The sequence below is a fragment of the Prinia subflava genome, chromosome 8, assembly GCF_021018805.1.
Source record: "Prinia subflava isolate CZ2003 ecotype Zambia chromosome 8, Cam_Psub_1.2, whole genome shotgun sequence".
Taxonomy (NCBI): Eukaryota; Metazoa; Chordata; class Aves; order Passeriformes; family Cisticolidae; genus Prinia; species Prinia subflava.
In genome coordinates this window covers 29,300,398-29,309,602 of record NC_086254.1, presented here as the reverse complement: position 1 = coordinate 29,309,602, position 9,205 = coordinate 29,300,398, and the positions used below count along the sequence as shown (strand labels likewise).

The 9,205-nt window shown below is 62.5% G+C and overlaps 1 protein-coding gene across 1 annotated transcript; it reads right to left on the bottom strand.

The window, feature by feature from the left end:
- Positions 1-4,029: 4,029 nt before the first annotated feature.
- On the bottom strand, positions 4,030-6,929 carry TCF15 (transcription factor 15). The gene is made up of 2 exons (XM_063404440.1): positions 6,303-6,929; positions 4,030-4,535 (listed from the first exon to the last, which is right to left on the bottom strand). Exons 1-2 carry the CDS (start codon positions 6,777-6,779, stop codon positions 4,461-4,463), a joined length of 552 nt encoding a protein of 183 aa, XP_063260510.1. The 5' UTR covers positions 6,780-6,929; the 3' UTR covers positions 4,030-4,460.
- Positions 6,930-9,205: the final 2,276 nt, after the last annotated feature.

The following is a 9,205-nucleotide window of genomic DNA, read 5'->3' as shown; positions in this document are numbered from 1 at the left end:
GCCCTGTTCACCCCACTGGAGTCAGGACAGGCAGGGGCAGCCCTAGGGGAGTGAGGGTTTAAGGCCATCCCTGCAGCACTGTTCCTGCCTTGAGCATCTGCAGGGATCCCCTGCAGTGAGACCTTTTCCCACCCCCTCTCAGAGCCCCATCTCCAAGCATGGTGCCTGTTTGATCGAGTGTGGGTCCTGCTGTGGGATCCCAGGGAGCCAGCACCACTGCAGGGCTTATGCTGGGAAAAGGGCTGTGCAATGAAGACATCCTGGGACAGCCCCCTCCCTTGTCATCCTCTGCCACCCACTGCCAGCTGAAGGTGATGGCCCCCCTGGGCCCTCTCCTGCCCAGCCACCCCAGCTGCAGAAATAGGACTTTTTTTCCCATGAAAAGGTTTGGATTAAAATAACCTCCTGGCCCAAATCCATTTCTTCTGATATGGCTTGAGATGTTTGCCCACAGCTCTGCTGTGTAACCAAGCCTTGACCCTCCAGGCTGCTGTCCCCATGGTGGGGACATGCCCATCCTCTGTCTGGCCTTCAGGGACGTATCCCTCTCCCAGTCATGCCCGGCCTCACTGTCTTGGAGCCGCTGGCCCTGCTCAGCTGCTGTCCACAGGCTGAGCTGAGCCCCCAGGGCCGCTGGCTGTGGGGCAGGGCACGGGGCCAGCCCTGCTCTGATTACCCCCAGCGCTTTTTCCTTTTTCTTCCTTAATTTACTGAGGGCTAAATCCAAATATTACAACTTCCCCTCCTTGCTGCTGGTTACGCAGGCGGCCCCGGCCGGGCATTGTCTTATTGTTTGCAGAGGGAAGCTCCAGCGGGAGATTAACCTGGCGTTCACCCCGCGCCACAGCCTCACACCCTGTCCCTGCTGCAGGGCCCGTGTCCCCAGGGACCGCAGCTGGCACGAGGTCCCAGCAGGGCGAATGGCTCTGAGGGGTCCAGTGCATGGGGGGGACATGGCGTGGTGGTGGCAGCCCTGCAGCAGCGTCCACTGCACCACTGGGATATGTGGGACCTTGCAGCATTCTTGCTGTGCATCCCTTGTGATGGTGAGGTTCTGGCAGGTGTCTTGTGGGGTCTCAGACAGACCCTTTGCCCATTTTCAACCCCAGGGACCCTGGCAGGATCCTGGAGGGTCAGTACAGTCTGAATCTGCTGACACTGGGGAGCAGGGACTGCCAGCACTGCAACCTGGAGGACCATTGTGCCGCCCCTTGGTCTGCCCATCCCATCCCATCCCATCCCATCCCATCCCATCCCATCCCATCCCATCCCATCCCATCCCATCCCATCCCATCCCATCCCATCCCATCCCATCCCATCCCATCCCATCCCATCCCATCCCATCCCATCCCATCCCATCCCATCCCATCCCATCCCATCCCATCCCATCCCATCCCATCCCATCCCATCCCATCCCATCCCATCCCATCCCATCCCATCCCATCCCATCCCCTTCTCTCCACCCTGCCCTGGGCAGCACAAATGTGTCACCCCGTCTGCACTAAGTGCCATCTAGACCTTGGGGCCCCCTTCCCCGTCCTTCGCCCCCAAGTCCGACAGGGCACAGAGTGACCCGTGACACTCAGCTTGTGGCTGTCACTGTCACAGGAAGGATTCCCCAGGCAACAGGTAACTGATCTTTGCTCCAGGGTACACTGGGGTCTTTATCATGAGCCTCCACTCTGGGGGAAGCCCAGGGAGGGTCAGGCAGCACCCAGAGGTGTTGCCAAAGGACAAGGAATGAATAGGGCTGGATCCTGGGCCCAAAATCTGTCTTGGTGTCCTGTATCCCTGTCTGGCTCATCTTGCTTCACTGACTCAGACTCAGACATGGTTTGACTCCACAGCCCCATCCTGGGGGCGGTGGGTCAGGAAAGCAGCGCGGCCCACGGACTGAAGGCTCTGCCTGACCCCTCTGCCCTCAGTCCTCCCACACCCCATGGCTAGACAGACCCTCCTGTGTCCCTGCGTGGCCGTGGATCCCTTTCCAGCAGCCCTGGTACACAGCAATAGCAGGGGCTATCAGGTCCTGGCCCCCCGTCACTGGGGGTGAGCCCCAGCCCGACCCCCTGCCCACGGCTCCAGCAGCTCCTGCCTGGCCAGACCCAGCCTTATCCATCCCATCAGCAAAGCAGCTCCCGGCACCCGCGGGTGCAGCCCTGCTGCATTCCAGCCTGGCTAGCCAGCCTGTGGGGAGGCTGAAATATTTGGGAGGGGAATGGAGAAGGGAAAGGGGAAAAAAATAATAAAATAAAAATCTATAAAAAGAAACTTTAAAAACACAAGTTAAAAAAAAAAATACCAGGCACGGAGTGCAGCTGCGGTTCTGGTTCCAGTTCCCAGGTGATGTCAGGCCTGGAGCCTCTCCAGCCCTGGCCCCTCAGAGACGGTCTTTGTGGGTTCAGCACTGAGTGTTTTTCCTTCCTGAGACTCGGGGACACCTTCCTGTCTCAGAGAAAGCGGCCAAGAGCCTTTCCAAGGGTGTCTGCACACAGGAAGGGGAGAGGATGGGAGGGGAGCATGGCTGAGCTCAGTGCAGGGCTGCGGCTGCCGGGGAGCCGGCGGTGGCCGTGAGCGATCAGTGGCCACAACACTCACCCCACACGGGGCAAAGGGGCACCCGGCTCCCACCAGCCCGGCAGCTCTGAGTCACCGTTTCCCTCTCGTGGTGCTGGGAGGGGCTGGATGTACTGGGACCCACAGCCTTGTCACTGGGACATGCTGGGACCCGTGGCCCCTGTGCTGGGACATGCTGGGATCCATAGCCTCAGCAGTGGGATGTGCTGGAATCCACAACCCCAGCACTGGATGTTGTTGGGTTCCCAACTTCTGCACTAGGATGTGCTGGGACCCAGGGCTGCTACACTGGAGCTTGCTCTGGGGGCACTGCACCATCCTTGGCACTGGGGTGTGCCGACATCCATGGCCCTAGCACTGGGACATACTGGGATGCATGGCCTCTATACTGGAGCTTTCCAGGGCCCTAGTCTCTGGCACTGGGACATACTGGATGCACAGCTCCTGTGCAGAGATTCACTGCAGCTCATGGTCTTCATATTGGAGCTCACTGAGGCTCCAGTTGCTGGCACTGGGACATCCTGGGACATACTGGGACCTATACACTCAGTGCCTGAGACCTGCTGTGCACCCAGCACTGGGACCACCAGCCCTTGCTGACCTGCTGGGGGGCTCCAGAGCTGCTATTTCATGAATAGGGTCCCCTTTTATGTGCAAGTTGAGTTGTTTGCAGGGCACAGCCCCCGGGGCCCCTGCCCGCCGATAAACCTGGGGGCAGGGATTCTGTGTCCTGGGCTGTTTGGAGAATCTCACGGCTGTTTATTGGGGTCTGGGACACATTAGCCACGCTGAGAACAAACCTCTCCCACCCACCCCGGTCCCTGCTTGGGACCAGCTCTCACAGCTGCACCGCACTGTCAGCTCCATAAATCAAACCCGGGGGAGGGAGTCCGGGGCAGGCTCACCTCGGTAAGCTGGGGGCAAAGAGGTGCTGTGGGCTCCCAACAGAGCCCCTGCCCTGGGGCAGGCTTCAGCGGGACCCTCAGTGTGTTCCCCCTACTCCAGATTCACTCCAGCACCCCAGGGAGATAGGGCAGCTCCAGTTCTTCAGCCCTTGGGGGGAGCCCTCAAACACCCCAGCCACAGCTGCCTCTGCTCCATGGGACACGGCAGCCCCTGGGAGCCGCCAGCCCCGGCACAGCACCATTCCCAGGCTCAGCTATCTGCACCGCCCAGCCACTCCAGCCCCTCAAGCAGAATCCCATGTGGGGATCTGGCCTGGGAACCCCCCATGTCCCCACCTGACCCTGTGCAGGTGCTGCTGCCTGCAGCCCCACCATGCAAGGCTGTGCATGGTCATGGTGGTAGTGGTGGTCACAGTGGGGACAGTCATTGTGCTGGTGACAGTCACAGTATTGGCGGCAGCAGTGGCAATAGTGACAGTTGCATTGGCAGTGACATCGCACCAGTTATGATGTACCAGGTGGAGGGCACAGAGCAGCAGTGCAGGGCTGGGGCTCCGGGGCCATCTCGGGGACCCCCACCTCACCCCACAATGGGGTGACAGGCAGGCACTGGCCCATCAGAAAAATAAGGTTTTATTTTCCAAGCGGCTGCACGTGCACAACCAGCATCCCCAGGGCCACGACACTGTCCCTCCGGAGCGCCTCGACGCTGGCCGCACACAGGCCCCTTCCAGTCCAGCCCTGGGGTGCGGGGACCCCCCTCCCCGGCCCTGCCCCGCGTGGGCAGCCTTGGCCACGGGAGCATCCTCCCGCCCCACTGCCAGCTCCAGGGCCAGTGTCAGTGCAGTGCCAGCCTGGGCTCAGCTGCTGCCCCTCAGGTGAGCAGCTCCCTCCCTCCCCTCTGCGGTCTCTGGGCTGGCGTGTGCTGGCTCCATCTGCCTCTGCCGCTGTCTCAGGTGGGTGCTGCCGGAGCCCGGCTCATCTCCGCGACACTCGCAGGGGCGTGACCCCTCGCACCTTCAGGCAGTTGCCCCCGAGGTCCCTCCGACTGCCCTGCGGAGAGAGGAGGGAGAGCTGCAGGTACCATGGGGTGTCTGGGTGGGGGCCACCCTGCTCCTGCACACTGTCCACCACACCCACTCTTCCATGGAGACCCACTGTGAGACGGCCAGTGGCTCAGTCCTGGGGCAGCTCTGTGCTGCCTGGAGTGGACAGACAGACAGGTGGGGCAAAGCCTGACAAGTGGTTGAGTGGGTGGCTGGGAGGTGGGTGCTGTGGTGGAGCCCTCCGAGGGGGGTCCCTTTTGGCCTTGTCACCCTGCAGGACACAGGCCTCATGGCTGCTCTGCACTGCAGGGCTCAGACATGTGGCAAGGGCCAGTAGCACCCCAGGACAGACACACAGCCCCAGACAGATCCACACCCCTAGAGAGACACACACAGTCCAAACTGGGATGGGGACACTCAGCCCTACCTCCTAGTTAATGAGAAGAACATCAGCCTAGTACTGTCCAGTATAACTCAGCACAGACCAGCATTAGCCCAGAACATTCCAGTATAACTCAGCATGGATCAGCAGAGCCTGAGAGAGCCCAGTTCCAACCCAGCCTATTTCCAGCTTGCACAGCCCAGCATGGCCCAGTACAGCCCATTTCCAGACCATTTCCAGCCCAGCCTCAAGGCTGGGATGCACAGAGTTGGATCCCAACCCAGCTCCCCTCATTGCCCTCCAGCAGGAGCTTCACAGCCCCAGTGCCTCCTCAGGGTCCCCTGGGGGATCCAGCACTGTGCCAGACCCCTGGCTGCAGCCCCAGAAAGCAGCCCAGAAGATCCCAGCTATGCCAGGGACCAGGGCTGCAGGACCTCAGGAGGGCTGGAGAGGCTGCTGAGGCAGTTGGCAGGAACAGGGCAGCAATTAAAAATGGAGCAGCAAAAGCTGAAAAAGCTCTGAGGACTGGAGTGTGACCCATGGCTGTACTGCTTGGGGTCACACACAGGACATCTTGAGGGTCCATGGGGACAGTGCAAGTACAACAGCCCCTGCTCACAGCCCTGCCAAGGGATATACAAGAGGTCAGGCAGCTTCTAGCCCCTCACCCTGCACCCCATATCCTGCACAGCTACTCCTAGCTCAAGGGCACCCAGGACCCTGGCATGGGCAGCTCACACAGGAAAGGTGTCCCTTGGGCTGCAGGGTGCTAGAGGGGATCATCTGGGTGGGCAGGGCAGGGGTGCTCTGCCATGGCCCGACTCAGCCATGTGGGAGCTGTGCTGGTGCTGCCAGCAGACCCTGCATGGGAACACTGGATGGGGAACTCTGGTTCCCCTCGGAGGGTGTCTGCTGGGCTCTTCCTGTCCTCTCACATCAGAGAGCTGCTGGAGTAGCCCTGCTGTAGTGCTGGTGGGCTGGCAGGGTTGGGTATGGAGATGGGGACGAGGATGGGGATGGGATGGGGAAGAGGTCAGCCAGCGAACTCTAAGCTCCCCCTGGGACAACCAATGCCGCCAGCTCCGGGGTGACTGTTTAACCCCTGAGACCTCCCAGCCCGGATGGACGTGGGGGAGCAGCCCAGCCCTCTGACGTGAGCAGGAGCTGTAGGCGTGTGGCTACAAGCAGGATTTGGCCAGAAGCAGCCGAAACCTCCAGTGGGAGCTGGAGCCAGAAGCTGTGGTTCTCACTGAGCCATGCCGAGTCTCCTGCCCTGCTCAGCCCAGGCAGACTCTGCTGCCCTCCATCCCTTGGGGACATGCTGGGCCTCCTGCCCCCACTCAGGCCAGGAGGGGCAGGAGGAACCCTAACCCATCCCAGAACCCCGCTCACCCCTTTCCGCTGGTTGCTGAGGCAGAAAGTGCAGATGCTGCGGGGCTGTTTGCTGTCCAGGTCGCCCTTGGCGCCATAGATGGCACTGAAGCAGGGCTGCCCGTCCTCGCAGCCCTCACCCAGCAGCAGCACGTTGGCCAGGTGGGAGATGTAGCTGGAGGCCAGGCGGAGGGTCTCGATCTTGGACAGCTTCCGATCCACCGGCTCGGTGGGGATGAGGGTCCGCAGGGCGGTGAAGGCCGTGTTGACGCTCTGGGTCCGGTCCCGCTCCCGTGCGTTCGCCGCCTGCCTCTGCTTCACCATCACCATGGGCCCCGGTTTCCGCGGCAGCTTGCGGCGAGCCTCGGCGCCCTCGCAGCAACCGAACGACTGGTCCGACGTGTCGCTCTCGCTGCGGTTCTCCTCGTCCTCCGAGAGCATGCTGAGGTCGGGGTACAGCACGCGGGCGGCCACGGGGCGCAGCATGGTGAAGGCCATGGTGGGGTGCCCGCCCGCACCCCCGGCCCTGCTGCGGGGACCCCCCGGGCTGCGGGGAGCCTTCCCCCGCCGGCACAGCTGCGACGACGGCTCCGGACGCCTTCCCGCTGCCGCTCCGCCGCGGCAGCCGAGCAGGGCTGGGACGACCGTCTGCAGAGGGAATCGCGATTTATACGGCCGGGGAGGGGCTGGCTCAGGAGCCCACCCCCAGCCGGCCCCCCGAGCTCCGGCCAGCGGCCAGCGTCCTCACCCCAGCCCTGAGAGCCAGTGCTGGCTCTGGCTGCTGGCCTGGCCCCGCTCTGGCACGCTGGCCTGGCTGCGGGCACCTGGAGCTCAGGTCATGCCCACGGTGGTAACTGAACCGTGGCAGTGCCAGGGCCACTGTCCAACAAGTGTTCCCTGTGCCGTGGCCTCTGGCACCTGCAGAGTGATGTCACACACAGTCAGCCCACAGGCAGCGTGTCCCCAGCCCCTGCCTGGCTGTCCTTTGCCAGCTCTGGGTCCTGCACAGGGTGGCATGAGGTGAACATGGGGCACAGGAGCTGGGATGGGGAAGGCAACCCCTTGGAGTGGGTGGCACTGGTGCAGTCCCTGGGGTGTTTATCAGAGGGATGCAGAGGGGGACACGCTGCTGCCCACACCCTGCCGTGCCCCACTGGGACAGGGTCTGTGCCCAGGAGGATGCCCGGGGCAGGCAGGGAGCAGCAAGGGCAGGCAGCCCTGCAGGGATGCACTCCTTGCTCCTCTGTTCCCGGGGCCTGGCACCGTGCCTGCCCACCATGGGAGGGGACAGGGGACATGGAGAGGCACGGGCAGCACAGCCAGGAGCATTTCCTCCCGCCCAGGAGGAAGGTGTGTGCCGGCAGTGGAAACACAGAGTCTTTTCCTGAGAGGGGAGTGATGAGCTGGCAGCAGTGGGAATCACCAGCCTGACTGTTGCTCCTTGTCGTTTCTTGGCACTCAATACCACAGACTATGGCCCTGCTCCTCCTCACCAGAGAGGTCTATGCAGGTCCCACTGTGCCTTCAGCCCCCCAGCCCTGAGCCCAACACTCCCAGGAGCAGGCAGGGAGGTAGCCAGCTGAACTGAGCAGGCAGGAGGCTTCCTGCCTGCCTTCCTCTCCTTCCTCCTCCTCCTCCACCATGCTCCAAGCATGATGCAGATCAGGCTGCAAAACGTGTGGAAGGCAGGATCTGGCTCCTGGCAGACAGCCCCAGGTCTGCTGGGGATGTGGCTGGGAGACTTGGCAGTGCCAGCTGCAGTCCCCACTGTCCAGCAGCTCCACAGCCAGAGAGGGATGCTGAGGGAAATCTTGGAGGCTTTCCAGGGCTGAGACAGTGGCCATGGAATGCAGCTGGTATATCACAAACACCAGTGGGGGATCAGTGGAGTGCCCTGGGGGCCGTGGAATGGGGTGGCATCCTCTTCCTCAATGCCCCACGGCCAAAAGCCTATGGTTGCAGGACTGCAGCTTGTGGGATGGCTCCTGGGGTCTAGGTCCCCCCACGGGCTCTCCTAGTGCTTCCAGGGCTTGTGGCTGCTGGACCGTGACAGAGGCAGCTGTGGTGCCTGGCATGGCGCCCCTTCACTGCCTCCCATCCTGCTGGCTGTGAGCAAACGGCCCCTCTGCCCCCCGCAGGGCACAGGCAGCCCCTGGCGGGTGGGACCCCCTGCCCTGTTTTCCTTCACCATTTGTCTGCCTGTGCAGAGCCTGTAAATCACACGGTGGGGGGCAGAGAGATGGGCTGCGGGCTGGTGGTCTTGCTGGGGCTAGGGACATGTAGGTCTGCACCAAGGGCCAGGGGTCCCCCCGGGGCAGGGGACATGCAGGGTCACACCAGGGGCTGGGAACATGCAGGGCTGAGCAAGAGGACAGGGATCCCCCTGGGGATGAGGATGGGCAGGGATCTGCACTGTGTCCACACCGAGAGCTCTCACCATGCATCAGTCCTCATGAGGGACCCCGACCTTCTTCTCTAGCCCCTGCCCATATGCAGACCCACAAAAAAGGGCATGTGCAGGCAGTGCCAGGGCAAAGCTGGGGATGGGCAGGCCCTTGGCATGACAAGCAGGGAGCAGGCAGGGAGAAGGCAGGTGCCTGAACAGAGAGGGGAGCCTCCTCTCTGCTCTCCTCTCACCCCAGAGTCTTGCTGAGGCATGTCTGGGGGTCCACAGCAGCCCCTGGCCCTGACAGGCAGTAAGATGGATGGCAGGGGCTGTGTACTCAGCTGCACGTCCCACACATGGCCACCAGCTGACAGGGACAGGCTGGGGGGGTCACCCAGTCCCCACACCCAGCCCAACTGCCCCAGGGCTTTTCTGGGGAGCATGGCCATGTGTGGGGTGCTGGTGGCCTGTGCGGTCTGGAACATGGCAGGGCACAGATAGGGATGGAGCAGCAGACAGGAGATGGCTCAGTGAGAGG

Excerpts from the sequence above, each read along its gene's own strand:
- TCF15 (XM_063404440.1), bottom strand. The coding sequence starts at position 6,779 with ATGGCCTTCACCATGCTGCGCCCCGTGGCCGCCCGCGTGCTGTACCCC. Across the intron at positions 4,536-6,302 it reads TCAGCAACCAGCGGAAAGGG|GGCAGTCGGAGGGACCTCGG; the intron begins GTGAGCGGGGTT and ends CTCTCTCCGCAG.